Consider the following 15,780-nt stretch of genomic DNA (forward strand, 5'->3'; position numbering starts at 1 on the left):
TGACAGCTCTTCCAGAAGTCCTGAGTTCAATTCCCAGCAACCACATGGCGGCTCACAACCATCTGTAATGGGATGCCCTCTTCTGGTGTGTCTGAAAACAGCTACAGTGTACTCATATACATAAAATAAGTAAATAATTCTTTAAGAAATATCAAACCTCATATTTATTATTTACTGGGGCAACTTATATAGAAATTACAACATGTGGGGCATTTTGCTGTCATAATTCAATGTCATGATGTGACAATTTATACTCACCTTGAGTCCATCGTAACCACAATGTCTGCCCTGTGCTTTGCCTTCAAGAATGTGCTTTTCATTTTCATCTCAGTCACAGAAGGCAAGACTGGCGCCACGATGCAGAACAATGAGAGTCGAGGAGGCAGGGCTGCTCCTGATGGTGTCTTCTTCTTCTGTCCAAACAGGAATTTTAGTTTTCCTTGGAACTGCATGGTCTGGTGTTTTAAAGAGACAGAAAGATGACATGCTGTTTACAGAGCCAACTCAAGTATGTGAAGGTCATTTCGTAGCAATACCATTAAGCAGGCCTAATCCTAAAACTTTAAGAAACACCTGCCTCCACTAAGGAGCTCAACATGTGGAGGACCAGCTCTGCCCTAGGGATACAGTTCCTTTATTGGCAGTCTCATGGCCCGTTATAAATAGCATAATCTCATCATGCACATATTAGCATGCCCACCATCCATGTGTCATGAGCACATATCTACCTAAGTGGCCACTGACCTATACCCAGCCATCAGCCATCTTTCGCAGGACTTCTCTGGAACTTAGTCCTGAGAGCTGATCAAGCTTTAACTTTTTATTTCCAGATTAGCACTGCTCACTTTTATAAGAAGATAAGGACAGCTTGGTTTTTATTAATCTAGAATAGACAGTGTGTATTTCAATGCCAGCGAAGAGCTTAGGCAAGTATCCCAAGTTAGTAACCTAGGGAGGGATTGTCTATCCTGTGTGTGGAGTGAGCCTCAAAAAATCAGCTTGGGGTAGCTCCCAGAGCCATGGATAGGAGCTGGGTTAAGCTGGTACAAATGAGAAAAACATCCACAAAATGTGATGGACCAAGAGTGCATACTGAGGTTCCAGCCATACCTCATACAGATTTCTCTGACCTTTCTCAAGTGTGCAGTAAGCCTGACAGGAATTTGTTATTCCAGGCTTTGATGGATGGTCTGTAGGGATCTTCAGATCCCAGGGTTTTACTTCTGGGGCTCCATAAGTCAGGTGAGGGCAATAGCCCCTTCTCCCTGGAAACTGTTCAATTGGAGGAGATGGGACCTCCCCATGACCCTTAGTCTGTGCTGCAGAGATGGAAACCCCTAGGGAACTTTTGCCAGGTTATTTAGAGACGGGACACATATGCCAGGCTTGTTCTAGGTGGGCCAAAAGGACCATATGCAGTGGTCACAGGATCTTATGATCTTATGATCCTGGGTCCACAAATCAGTCTAGGAAGCTGAGCCCAAGTGTCCTGAACACTAGGAGGTGAGATGAGTCAGAAGACTCAGAGATGAGTACTTGCCAAGACAAGGCAGAATGTCCAGGGGCTCTCAGACAGCTGCGACCATTGGGGAGAGAGAGTGCAGGGACCAGGAGCCAAGGTTCTGACAGGGCAAATGCAGTGTGGCCTGGCAAGGTAGGCAGGTTCTAGAGTCCTTGCTCTGCTAAGTCCCTGGAAGATAACCTCTTCTTCTCTTCATATGGAGTTGGAAGAGGAAATGATCAAATGTAAAACGTAGAAACCCAGGGCTAGAAAGATGGCTCAGCATTAAGAGCACGTGTTGCTCTTGTAGAGGACCTGGGTTCAATTCCCAGTATCCACATTGGTTCAAAACAATCTGTAACTCCAGTTCCAGGGGATTTGATCCCCTATTCTGATCTCCATAAGCATAAAGCATGAACATGGTACATACATACATGCAGGAAAACACTCTCATATGGAATAATAAAACATATAAGTCTAATAATAAAAAATAAGGAAAATTATTACATTCTTTAAAAAAAAAAACAAGTGCTCTTGTGATAAAGGGCTGAAACCAAAACCGTGGATAAAGGTCTGTGGACTCAGCTATGCCATAGTGCACATGTGGAAATGAGAAAATAACTCCCAAGAGTTGGCTTTCCCCTTGCACTACGTAAATCCTAAAGATCAAACTCGGGTGGTCAGGTTTGACAGCAAGCTATTTACCCACTGACCAAGCTCATCAGCCTCATTATCTATCTATCTATCTATCTATCTATCTATCTATCTATCTATCTATCTATCTATCTATCTATTTATTGACAGGCAGGGTCTTATGCACCCTCGGGTGGTCAGGTTTGACAGCAAGCTATTTACCCACTGACCAAGCTCATTAGCCTCATTATTTGTTTGTTTGTTTGTTTGTTTGTTGACAGGCAGGGTCTTATGAACCCAGGCTGGCCTTGGATAATTGAACTTCTGATACTCCTACTTCTACCTTCCAAATGCTGGAATTTTAAGAAGTGTGAGCCACCATATACAGTTTATGTGGTACTGGGGATTAAAACCAGGGCTTAGTACATGCTGGGGAAACACTTTACAAATTTACTACATCTCCAGTCCTTGAAAAGGCTTTTAAAATGAGTTTTAAAGAAATGTACAACTAAACTTAAGTTGAAAATTGTTGTCAATGTTTAAATATTTCAACTGGTTTTTTTTTTTTTTCACAATCCTCTAGGTCTTCTCTCATTTCCTCCCCATCTACCTACAAGTGCTATTAAGGTCTAGCTCTGCCAACTTACTAGATTGTAGCCTCTACACAGTGCTCACTCTGTCCTACCTTTTATTCACCACAGTAGAAAGTATCCCACATGTCCCTGGCATCCACCCACTCACCAGAAAGCCAGAGGTGCTGTCCAGCAGGCAGCGAACACGACAAATGAAGCAGCGTGTCAAGAAGGCCGAGTACTCTGAGGGCAAGCCCTTGCCTCCTTCTTGGGCCCTGAGCAGCTTCCCCAGGACAGTATTGTCTGACAAGATAATGCAAATAATGCCAATTAATTGTGATAATTGGGCTAGGAAACAGCATATGGGAGCTATCAAGATAGTGGATACACAAATAGGAGACTATGTAACTGGTTGCCACAAAGCATGTAACAAACATACCATTCCTTCTAGAATGCACATCTCTCTGTGAGTCTCCAAGCTTTTGTCATTCGCCATGTCCCCAAGAGTCAGTGCTTTGGTGGATTTTGTTTTCACTGGCGCTGACTGGCATTGATTTTTACCACGGCTGCATGCGTGACTAAGGGTCAGTTGTTTAGTGTTGTTTGAGCTGTATAAATGATATGACATGTAGCCACCTGTGATCTAAGGTGAATTATGCTGTTAGATGTTGAAGTTAGGTGGAAATTTTTCTTTGATTTATTTAAATTTTAGGAAACCATCTGAATGAACCCCTGGGTGAAGTCCAGGACCCACGGGCCCACTGTTAAATACTATTTACAGGAAAAATCTATGCCCACCTCATCAATTGGGTGTCAGTTGGGTATACTGTATTTGTTGGGAAGTGATCTACAGGATTATAGTGCATAAAGGATAACTATGTGGAACATTTTGTTTTTGTTTTTTCAGTTAACTATAAATTGGCCCGAAGCTGTTGCTGCCTGGAAGATAAGAGGTTTGAGAGAGTTTTGTTTTGTTTTGTTTTGTTTTGTTTTGTTTTGTTTTGCTTTGCTTTGCTTTGCTTTGCTTTGCTTTGCTTTGCTTTGCTTTGCTTTGTTTTGAGTGTCAAGTTTGTAGGCTCTTAGTGTTGAAAATATCAAATATAGCAGAGCCTGGGGTCTGGACCTTGAGTATCCTCCAAAGCCCCATGGACCCCAGCCTGTGGTGGTGGAACCTATCAGAGGCAGTGAGGAGTATTAGGACTCTATCCTTGAGAGATATTATGGGATTCTGTTACAATTTAAAGTGATGTGCTTGGATATTACCATGACAGTGGGTAGAACAGCAATTACTAATCATGATTGTCAACTTGATAGGCTCTATAAAAGCCCAGGAAATAAACATCTGGGCAGGTTTGTGAGGGGGTTTCTAGATTGGGTTAATTGTGGTGGGAAGATCCACTTGAAATGTGGCAGCACAATTCCATGATTTAGGCTGAATAAAAAGGGACACCAGCATCCATGTCTGTTTCCTAACCATGCATGCAACGTGACCAGCTGTATCATGTTCCTGCTGCCATGCCTTCTCTGTATGGTGGGCTCTATCTTCCAACACTGTACAGAAATAAATCTCTCCCTCCCTCCCTCCCTCCTTCCCTCCCTCCTTCCCTCCCTCCTTCCTTCCTTCCTTCCTTCCTTCCTTCCTTCCTTCCTTCCTTCCTTCCTTCCTTCCTTAAGCTGTTTTTATCAAGTATTTTGATGCAGCATCATCTACAGTAACTAATATGGACCTGATTCTCTTTTTTTCCTCTCTGAGTTGATGACAGATAAGGATTTTACCTCACCAGACACTTCTACTGTAATGTGATGCCCTTCACTAAATGCCTAAAAGAAGAGGATTCACAATCAATGTACTGAATCCTCCCAAAATAACCTTTTTTCCCTCCTGAGCTGAGTATTTCCATTATCTGTCATAGTGGAGAGCAGAGCAGAGTGGAGCAAACACGGTGATGTAAAGGCTCTCAGTAGCCATACAGACCCTGGGATGGACTAATTGCTGGCTGGGGGAGTATAGAGAGGCTGGGGGAGTGTGGAGAGGCTGGAGGACTGTGGAGAGGCTGGAGGCATGTGGAGAAGTGTGACCAAAGAATCCTGGAGAAAATTCTGTGGGGATGTAGAGGAAAATGTGGATGCCAATGAAGTTGCCTCACCTGTGTCAGCATGTGGGGACTGCCCAAACACCACCTGAGGAGGGTCCATGGCCCAGTGTAGCTGTCTGCAGAAGTCCTGCCGGTCATCCACATGGATGTAGTCATAAATGTTTTGATGCATGACATCTGTCTGAAATACAGAAGGCAGATGCTTTAGCCTCATCCTGAGTTTACAAGTTCTGGTGAGTGTGAACCACAGGATCAACCATTTAAAAGCAAGTCACATGTGTAAAGAGAGCTTTGAGAAAAAGACAGACCTTTACTCTCGAGGTTTCAACAGCTCTCCTGGAAGGATGAGCCTCCATGGTCATGTCACCCCTGGGCATGTTCATTTTGTGGCTCCCAGGATCTGACCTTCATGGTGGTATCATTATGTCCTCAGAGCCATGGGTGCTCAGACAGAGGTTTTTCTTTCCTAAATCAGCTGTGTTACTTTATGCCAATTGTGTCATATGCTTCAACCTACCCAGGTCCATGGTGCATTCAGGACACACTAGATCATGGACCTCACTCTGGTCCACTTTCCTCTAACCTCTTTAAGGAAAATCAGAGGAAAGGAAGCCAACTATTTTAGGCACTGGAACCCTCTTGTAGCTATCTGGTGGACAGAGCAGAATCTTTGGCCTGCAAAGGCTGACATGAAGGTTTTGACAATGCTAGGGATAGATAACCCATGAACTTGGCGAGATCTCCTGTCATCCTTACTATTCTCAAAAGGAAGAATCTGGAAAATTCTTTGCACTGGGAACCCAGCCTACTAAAGTCATCAGGTTGGCAGCATCTCTATAGGACTGGGTTCTCATAATAGGGCTATTTCTGGGTTTCATCCATTTTAGAAAGGATGAATTTAGATGAATGATTATAATAACCAGAATACTCTTTTCCCAGATAGGGAAATGCCCCTTAGTAATCAAACAAAAATGTCATATTTTAACAATGTAACTAGCAATTTCACCCAGAGTTCATGAAATCCTTCATGTTTTCCCCAAATCCTTATCATTGTTGGTGACTTTGTGGATAAGCTCTGTGGCACACAAGATATTCAATAAGATTCTCCCTAGGAGGTGGCAGGATATGGCTATAAATGTGCACTGATTCAGTGGCACACACCATCAATCTAGAGGGAACATTTTACAAAGAAATGTTCAGATAGAGTCCAGAGAAAAGACAGAGAGTAAGTCAGAATGGCTGCTGTCTGGTTAGTGATGTCCAGGGTCAGGGCTCTGGAGGCAACTGTGGGCCTGAGGCATAGGAATCTATTTGTGACAGAGGTGACACAAATAGATACATAGATAGACATATAGAGAGACAGAGAGAGAGAGAGAGAGAGAGAGAGAGAGAGAGAGAGAGAGAGAGAGATTTTCTCAATAAGCAGCCCAGGCTTATCTCTGACTCATGATCCTTTTACCTCCAGCCCTCCACAGTGCTAAGATTACAGGTTTAACCATCACAATCCCTGCCACCTGAATTGAAACACTGACACTGAAGCATAGCAGAAGTTGATTTAAATTGAGAAAATCTCTGTTTGAGGAAGCATGATGCTGGAGCCTCTTTAGCTGCCCCTAAATTATGAGTCAGGCTACACAAACAGGTTGAATCAGATACCAAAGGAATATTGGATTCTTTGGAATCTATCTTTTGGCCCATTTTGTGTGGCACCATCATCTTTATCTGGTGGCATTTAAAAATGTAGCCTCTTTCCTCCTATCTTTGCCCTGTCATCTCTAGAGAGATCTGTCACACACACACACACACCCCGATATTTACTTTGGGTATGGTACACAGCAGGAGATTTGATGGCTTTTTCTGGCTTGGTTGACTGCAGGAGTGGATTTTTTCATAGGTCCTAGACTCTGGTCTTTGAGCAGTACTGTTTGTGGGTTTGCCTGATTGCACTTTCCCACTTGGTCTTCTATTAGTCTCTAAGAAACCTGTTTCTTACCATGTGGTAATCCCCTCCTCACCTAAGAATGTTTCTATATTTACACTTGGGTGTCAATGGAGATTCTAGAACTAGAGTGCCAATGTTCACCAGAAGTGTCTCTGCTTCCACTATAATCACAATAACTGTGTAGTTTATATGGAGAAGGGTAACATCTTCATTATTGTAATGAGTTTTCCTTCTGGGTAAGGCTTATATCACCATGTATTTAAACCAGTATTAATTTCAGCAGCAGCACCATCATCATCATCATCTCTGTGAATGTTCTGTAAGTCACTGAGTACTTTCATCCTTAGAATGTGGTGGGGTTTGCAGGCAGTACCTTTTCTTTTTAAAAAATGTTTTTAATTAATTTATTTACTTATTTTACACTCCATGTTTTATTCCCCCCTCCCCAGCCACCCTCTTAATGCTTCACATCCCATACCTCCTCTCCACCCCCTGCTTCCATGTAGGTGTCCCCACCCCCACCCCACCTGACCTCTAAACTCCCTGGGGCCTCCAGTCTCTTGAGGATTAGGTGTATCATCTCTGAATGAACACAGACCAGGCAATCCTCTGCTGTATATGTGTTGGTGGCCTCATATCAGTTGATGAATGCTGCCCGTTTGGTGGTCCAGTGTTTGAGAGATCTTGGGGGTCCAGATTAATTGAGACTGCTGGTCCTCCTACAGGGTCACCCTCCTCCTCAGCTTCTTTCAGCCTTCCCTAATTCAACAATAGGGATCAGCTGCTTTTGTCCATTGGTTGGGTGCAACTATCTGTATGTACTCACTAATAAGTGGATATTGGCCAAAACAAAAAACAAACAAACAAACAAAAATCAGAATACCCAAGATACAGTCCACAGAACTCAAAAAGGTCAACAAACTGAAGTGCCCAAGTGAGAACACCTCAGTCCCACTTGGGAGAGAAAAGAAAGCAATCACAAGTGGGGAGGGAGGGAAGGACCTGGGAGGGAAAGTAGACAGAGTGGGGGAAGAGGGAGGGAGGGGAACCTGATCTGGTATTGAGTAAGGGGAAAGGATTGAAGCCCTGAGGGCCAGAGAAAGAATGGAAAGGAGGTAGGAGGTGGGGAGAGGGGACATCCCAGAATGCACCAGAGACCTTGGAGGTGAAAGACTCAGAACTCAAAGGGAAGGACCTTAGATGGTATGTTGGACAGTAGGGAGAGGGAAGTTATAGATCCCACCTCCAGCAGAAAGAGAGGACATCAAATGAGGGAAGGGGTTGCCATCCCACAATCACAACTCTGACCCATAATTGTTCCTGTCTGAAAGAATTACAGGGATGAAAATGGAGAGGAACCTGAGGAAAAGAAGGTCCAATGACAGGCCCAAAGAGGGATCCAGGGTCACAAGGCCTGACACTATCACTGAGGCTATAGAACACTAACAAAAAGGGACCTAGTATTACTGAACTCTGGAAGATCCAACAAGCAGCTGAAAGAGTCAGAGGCAGATAGTTGTACTCAACCAATGGACAGAAGCAGCTTTCTTTGAAAAAAATTATTTATTTTATGTATATAAGTGCACAGTTGCTCTCTTCAGACATGCCAGAAGAGGATTTCATTACAGATGGTTGTGAGCCACCGTGTGGTTGCTGGGATTTGAACTCAGGACCTTTGGAAGAGCAGTCAGTGCACTTAACTGCTGAGCCATCAGCAGCCCCAGATGGTGCTTTTTCCATGTGTGGTTTTAATTAGAGGAACAACTGATTCAGGCACAGTGAATATCAATGATTTTTCAGAGTGAGAGTGCAAGTCGGTACTGTATCATTCACATTCTTTTCACTTGTTTGGGGGTGGGGTGGCCCTGGGCTTTGTAGAACCACCAGAGTGTAGTTTCCACTGTCCACTGTCCGCCCAAGAGTCTCATCTATCATCTCTACATGCCTTAGTTAGTGAAGGGAGGTATCTAGGTTAATGTGAGCTGCAGTAAACCAGAGCAAAGGTCAGACAAAACAGTGGAAGATGCAGCAAAGCCAGAAGGAAGGGTAGAGCAAAGTCATATATTTCTATGACAATTAGAAGAAAGCATGAAATCATTTTAGATTGAAGAAACAAATTCCTGTTTTAATAACTAGTACCATAAGTGTGTTGGCCCTTTGTCCTTCAGGGTTTCCCAGAGCATGTGCCATGAAGGAAAACCAAGAGAAGTATTGGGAAGAAATATGAGAAGCCATGAAGATGACATAAAAACTAGAGACTGCAGCCACCAAAAGAAGCAGTCTTTATTTCAGCTTCAAGACACTAGCCATATAGTACAACACAAAGGCAAGACTATATTTTACAATCCATGTGTCTGGCAACTGTCATTTTTACCTTCTTGGGAAAGGCATGTATGCATCTACTAACTGGCCATGGATAGTTGTCCTCACTCAGAAAATTGTTCACTTGGGGACAGCTGCCACAGGTTACTGGGAATAGGCAGTTTACATAGTAAATATGCTTTACAGGCCTAAATTTTATTGCTGTGCTGGTCTGAAAAAGATGGATAGTATACTCAGGCAGTCTCAGGAAGAGACTGGCTCTTGACTTTTGCAAAACATTCATAAAAGATGCTCCTGAGAGCAAAAGGCTATTGTAACATTTTTTTTAAATACCGTGCATAAAGTAAAGACAATGAAAATATCCTCTATAATGAATGAAAAACTTCTTTATACTTTTAACAGTTAAAGAGAGGTAACAGAGCTGGGAGTTCTTTGTCAGTCTCTAGATGCACACAGCAGGTAGTCAAATTACAAGTGAATGGAACTGGAAGAAATTATGTCTGGAATATACTAAATATATGGAGTTTAAGACATGGAATTATCAATTGAGATGGTACTCTAAATATGAGAAGTTGAGAATTCTCTAAATATGAGAAGTCTCAGCCCACTCAGGGTCACCTAGCACCACAATGCTCCACTGAAGCTGACATGCTGTCCTAGACAAAGCTGTGTTGCGTGACATAAAAAGCTTGACTGGAACCCAACATTTAATATACATTGAAAATTTGTATGTACTTGAAATTGGTATACATTTAATATACCAAAAGGATATCTTGGCTTAATTTACCTGATGAAAGCCCAGATAGTCCACAATTGTTGCTGATGCATAAAAGATCATCCCTTCGGCACTCACCACCAGAGCGAAGCCATTGAGAGACTAAGAGACAAAAAACATCAAATAAAGTCAAGTTGACTCACCCAAAGTGAAAAGAACAAGAGGTGATTAATTCTGTATAATTTCCCAACATCCTTTCTATTTTGTATGACCTCTAGAAATGTTCTCTTCAACTTTCACAGAGTTAGAAAGGGCAATTTGCAAATTCATCTGGAATAACAAAAACCTAAGATAGCAAAAACTATTCTCAACAATAAAAGAACCTCTGGTGGAATCACCATGACTGACCTCAAGCTGTACTACAGAGCAATTGTGATAAAAACTGCATGGTACTGGTACAGCGACAGACAGGTAGATCAATGGAATAGAACTGAAGACCCAGAAATGAACCCACACACTTATGGTCACTTGATCAAATGTGCTAAAACCATCCAGTGGAAAAAAGACAGCATTTTCAACAAATGGTGCTGGCACAACTGGCGGTTATCATGTAGAAGAACTTTTTATCTCCTTTTTGTAATAAGTCCCCACTAAGAGGAGACAGAGGAGGTTACCCATGGTTTGTGAGGCTGAAAACGCAGATCTCTTTCCAGGGGATATAGAATGTACATTAAATGAAATACAAACAGCATCAGGATGACATAACGAGGCATCATTACAAGAGAAAGCAAAAATGGGGACCGTCTCCTTCATTGTCCCATCTTCTGTATACTATTTTGGAATTTTTCCAACTTTTGTAAAAAAATTTGTGTCCATATTCTCTCCTAATTTTGGTGTCTAGCGGAAAAAAAAACCCAACCTGGTCCATTTCCCATCATTTTGACCTACTTATTGAGGACAAGAGCAATATATTCCTTTAAATTCTGGTTGGCTGTAGCATTCATCCAACTTGGGCATATTTGGGGATTGCTAGACACAAAGGACTAAATTTTAACACTTATCAATTCAATGGCTTTTATTGTACTCAAGTTTTGAATTTTTTATAATATGTTTATGGATGCATAATTCTATCTTACCTTGTTTATAATTCAATCTCAGTTATATCCACAATTGTGGGCGCTTCCAAGTATATGGCTGTGTTGTGTTTGAGTTGGGCTCTTTTTGTTTGAAAAGCAAACCTATGTTCTGCCACAGTAGTTCTCAGAAATATCCCTAACAAAGGTATCCAGTATACTCAGAGTCACTTACTGTCACCACCAGTGAGTATTTGTGTGTCTGTCATCTACCCACCCATCCATCCATCAACTATCTACCTACCTGCCTGCCTATCATTTTCCCAACATATCTTTCATCTGTTATCTGTCTATTTTATATTTATAAACTTGTTGTCTGTATCAACCTATTTATCTCTGTCATCATGAAAAAGATAGTGTGGGGGCTATCTCATGAGCATCAAGCACAATATGTAGAATATCTTAATCTCACCTCACCCTGTGAGATCCAAATAGTCTGTACCAACCTGGGCAGTGCAGAATCTGAAGACTGTGTTCAATCACCTAGACAGTGTTATTCATAAATGTTTCAGTGTATAGCTTTGAAACACAGATAATTGGAGATCATCTCATTGTAACACATTTCCTTTAATTTTTAATATTGTAGGTACTCCCCACGTTTTTCAAGTCAGTTCATTAGGTGATAAATTAAATTTTGGTTTCATAGTTTTTATTTATTTGATTATTAGTAAGATTAAAAACATTCCATGAATTTACTGATAGACTGTTTGGCAAATGACCTATGCACGTCATGTACCAATCTCTCTGTGAGTGTTTATACATGTTAATAGATGTGGTGAGCCTCAAAGCATGTAATTGCAGAAATATCAGCAATGAATCCTGGGAATCTGAAATGTTTATTACAAAAGAAAGAAGAGATAAGCACACTTCAAAAACTGAAGAGAAGCTAACTGTATCTCATGGGAGCAGAAGGAAGAAGAAATAAAAGTAAGTGGAATCAGTGGAATGTTTTATGGCCCTCTTATCCCTGTCTAGCTTTTAGGCAGAAAAAATTGTGGATCAGGTTTTTTGGCTGGGTTGGTGTCCCCATTCCTCCACTGGAAATCTTTCCTGGTTACAGGAGGTGGCCATTTCAGGGTCTATATCTCCTATTGCTAGGAGTGGTAGCTGGGATCAACCTCATAGATTCCTGGGAGTTTCCACTGTCCTAGGCTTCTAGCTCCTCCCAGAGATTCTCCTTCCCCTCAGGAGTCCAGTTTTCTCTCCCTTCATCCTCCTCAACTTGACCCCTCTCCACCCCCTCTCTCATCCAGCTCCCTCTCTCCTCCCAACCCCAATATCTATTTTATTTCCCCTTCTCCGTGAGATTCAAACATCCTCTTTTGGGCCCTCCTTTTTACTTAGCTTCTTTGAGTCTGTGGATTGTGGAAAGTTTATCCTGTACTTTATGCATAATATTCACTTATAAGTGAGTCCATATGTTTGTCTTTCTGAGTCTGTGTTACTTCACTCAGGATGATATTTTCTAGTTCCATCCAGTTGCCTTCAAATTTCATGATGTCCTTATTTTTAATAGCTTAGTAATAGTCCATTGTGCAAATGTACCACATTTTCTTTATCCATTCTTCAGTTGATGGATATCTATGTCATTTCCAGTTTCTAACTATTATGAATAAAGCTGCTATGAACATAGTTGAGCAAGTGTCCTTGTGGGAGCATCTTTTGGGTATATGCCCAGAAGTGGTATAGCTGGGTCTTGAAGTAGAACTATTCCCAGTTTTTTTTTTTTTTTAGAAACTGACAAATTGATTTCCAAAATGGCTTACAAGTTTGCACTCCCACCAGCAAAGGAGTGTTCCCCTTGCTCCACATCCTCACTAGCATGAGATGTCAATTAAGTTTTTTATATTAACCATTCTGATAAGTGTAAGATAAAAATCTCAGAATTGTTTTGATTTGCATTTCTCTGATGACTGAGGATGTTGAACATTTCTTTAAGTGTTTCTCAGTCATTAGAGATTCTTCTGTTGAGAATTCTCTGTTTAGCTCTGTACTCCAATTTTTAGTTGGGTTAAAGAACTTCTTGAGTTCTTTATATATTTTGCATATCAGTCCTCTGTCTGATGTAGCGTTGGTGAAGCTCTTTTCCCATTCTGGAGGCTGCTATTTTGTTCTGTTGATGGTATACTTTGCCTTACAGAAGCTTTTCAGTTTTGTGTGATCCCACTTATTGTTGATCTTAACAAAAATTGAGGGAATGGCCAACCAATGACTGGCTCAACTTGATACCCATGCCATGAGAGAGAGTCCACCCCTGACGCTATTAATGATATTATGCTGTACTTGCAGACTGGAGCATAACTGCCATCTGAGAGGCTTCACCCAGCAACTGATGGACTCTGATGCAGAGTCCCAGAGACAAACATTAGTTAGAAAGAACTCAGGGAATCTTGTGGAAGGGGGTGAAAAGAATTGAAGGAGCCAAAGAGGTCAAGGCTATTACAAGAAAACCTACAGAAACAATTAACCTGGACCCACAGGGGCTCACAGAGACTGAACAACTAACCAGAGAGCACACATAGGACAGATGTAGTCCTCTGACACATAGTAACAGATGTGCAGCTTGGTTTTCATATGGGATCCCTAACAGCGTAAGCAGGGACTATCTCTGACTCTGTTGCCCGCTTTTGAATCCCAGTCCCCTTGTTTAGCTTCAACAGGAGATGTACCTAGTCCTACTGCGAATTGATATGCCAAGATGGGTTGATATCTAGGGGAGGCCTTCCCTTCTTTGAAGAGAAATGGAGGGGAGTGAGAGGAGGTGAGGTGGGGAGGGAGTGGAAGTTGCAGTGGGGATGTAAAGTAAATGAATGAGTGAATGAATGAATGAATGAATGAATGAGAATAGATGAAAAGAAAATGGCTTATGGCAAATGACAGAGGTCACCTACAATATGAAAATTGCATTTTTTTTTTACAATTTTTATGTTGAGTGAAAATCTCCAACAAGATTCTTCAAGGAAAATGCAAGTTTCAAAAGTCAGAAATTTACAAATCTTACAGTTTTTAAAGAGATTATAGGTAGATATTAAGTGTGAAATTTAGAAAATTAAATATGTAATAAAACAGGTTATATTTTGAAATATATAACTTAACAAAAGTGATAGAAAAAAATCTAACTACCACAGTACCCACTTTTTGTTTGTCAGTTCCTGTGGAATCAAACACACATCCTCCATAGGGCCCAGGAATCCACTCCTGGTACTTTCTACACTTAATCATTTCCTGCTTTATTAAAACGGACATTTAACATGATGTAACAATATGGAATATACCACAACCACAATCTTTTTGTTTTAAAAGGTCTGTTTGCTTCCTTTAGAAAAACGAGGTTTTCTTGTAATGACAGAATAGGTCCAGGCATCACTGTAGTCTTTTTGTTTGTTTGTTTGTTTGTTTGTTTGTTTGTTTGTTTGTTTTGAGGCAGGGTTTCTCTGTGTAGCCCTGGCTGTCCTGGAACTCACTCTGTAGACCAGGCTGGCCTCGAACCCAGAAATCTGCCTGCCTCTGCCTCCCAAGTGCTGGGATTAAAGGTGTGCGCCACCACCGCCTGGCTCACTGTAGACTTTTTGATCAGACCCAGAAAGTACAGGCAATAAATGAATAAATAAATAAATAAATAAATAAATAAATAAATAAATAAATAAGGTGGAATTCTATCAAACCATGAAGCTTCTACACAGCAAAATCTCAACAGAGGCAGAAGACACACAGGAGAAATCTCTGCAGACTAACTACATTTTGACAAAGGATTAATATCTATAATATATAAAGAACTTACACAATGCAATAGTGGAAAGAAAAATAATCTGATTTAAACATAGGCAAAGGATCTAATAGACATTTGTGGAAAGAAAATATACGAGCTAATGGCCAACAGGTTTACAGAAAGTGCACAGCATCACTGATATTGAGGAAATGCAAATCAAACCAGAGTGATGTCATTTTATCATCTTAGTAGTTATGATTTAAAAGATTAAATGTTTAAGGCATGGTAGCCCACACCTTTAATTCCTATCACTTAGGAGGCAGAGACAAGTATAGTTCAAGGTTTCAGTTTCAGACATCATAGTGGTCTGGTCTGAATAGTGAGTTCCACAGACCACATAGTGAGACTCTGTCTCAAAAAGATTAAAGATAACAAGTACTGGCAAGATGCTCCACAGCTAAAGTCCTTTGGCACCAAGCCTGATAACCTGAGTATATTTGCTTTAGGAATGTAAGATTGGCTTGATATTGGTAACTCCATTAACATACTATAGCACAGATCTAAAGAAAAATATCTGAGAATTCTTTATAGATAATAAAAAAATAAAAATAAAACAAGCTGGCTGGCTTCTCATACTTCTTGCCTGGCATGGCTGAACTGTTTCTTGAAGGTTTTTCAACATTTTCTTACAAAACAAAAACAAAAATAAACAACAAACAACAACAACAAAATCTGTGCACGATATGTGCATTCCTCAATTACATGGAGAATCTCTTTCTTACTATTACCATAGTCACTTTATTCAGATAGTATATCAGAGACAAAGACAGAGAACACGTGTGGAGGCCAGAGAAGAACGTTGGATGTGAGATTTGAAGCTAAAGCTCAACATTTTGACTAGGGTAACCAGACAGAAAACTTCCAGTATCTGACTAGCTCCACATTCTCAGTATTGGGGGGGGGGGCGATGTTGAAAGCGCACATGCCATGCACAGCTTTTACATGGGTGCTAAGGATTTGAACTTGGGCTTGCTTGTTTTCACAGCAAGCATTCTTACCGACTGAAGCATTTCTTTCCTTTTTTTTTTTAAATTTATTTTTTTATTAGGTATTTTCCTCGTTTACATTTTCAATGCTATCCCAAAAGTCCCCCATAC

General features: G+C 41.1%; 1 protein-coding gene across 2 annotated transcripts in view; it reads right to left on the reverse strand.

Annotated features, from left to right (window-relative positions):
• The window catches only part of Ahrr (aryl-hydrocarbon receptor repressor), an 80,002-nt gene that overhangs the window by 6,969 nt on the left and 57,253 nt on the right, over positions 1–15,780 (reverse strand). For both annotated transcript variants that reach the window (XM_021180984.1, XM_021180983.1), the window contains 4 exons: positions 9,854–9,943; positions 4,854–4,983; positions 2,876–3,009; positions 259–455 (listed from right to left, as the gene is read on the reverse strand). In XM_021180984.1, coding sequence (XP_021036643.1) covers positions 259–455; positions 2,876–3,009; positions 4,854–4,983; positions 9,854–9,943 — 551 coding nt within the window. The remainder of the gene's footprint in view (positions 1–258; positions 456–2,875; positions 3,010–4,853; positions 4,984–9,853; positions 9,944–15,780) is intronic.

The sequence above is a fragment of the Mus caroli genome, chromosome 13, assembly GCF_900094665.2.
Source record: "Mus caroli chromosome 13, CAROLI_EIJ_v1.1, whole genome shotgun sequence".
Classification (NCBI taxonomy): Eukaryota; Metazoa; Chordata; class Mammalia; order Rodentia; family Muridae; genus Mus; species Mus caroli.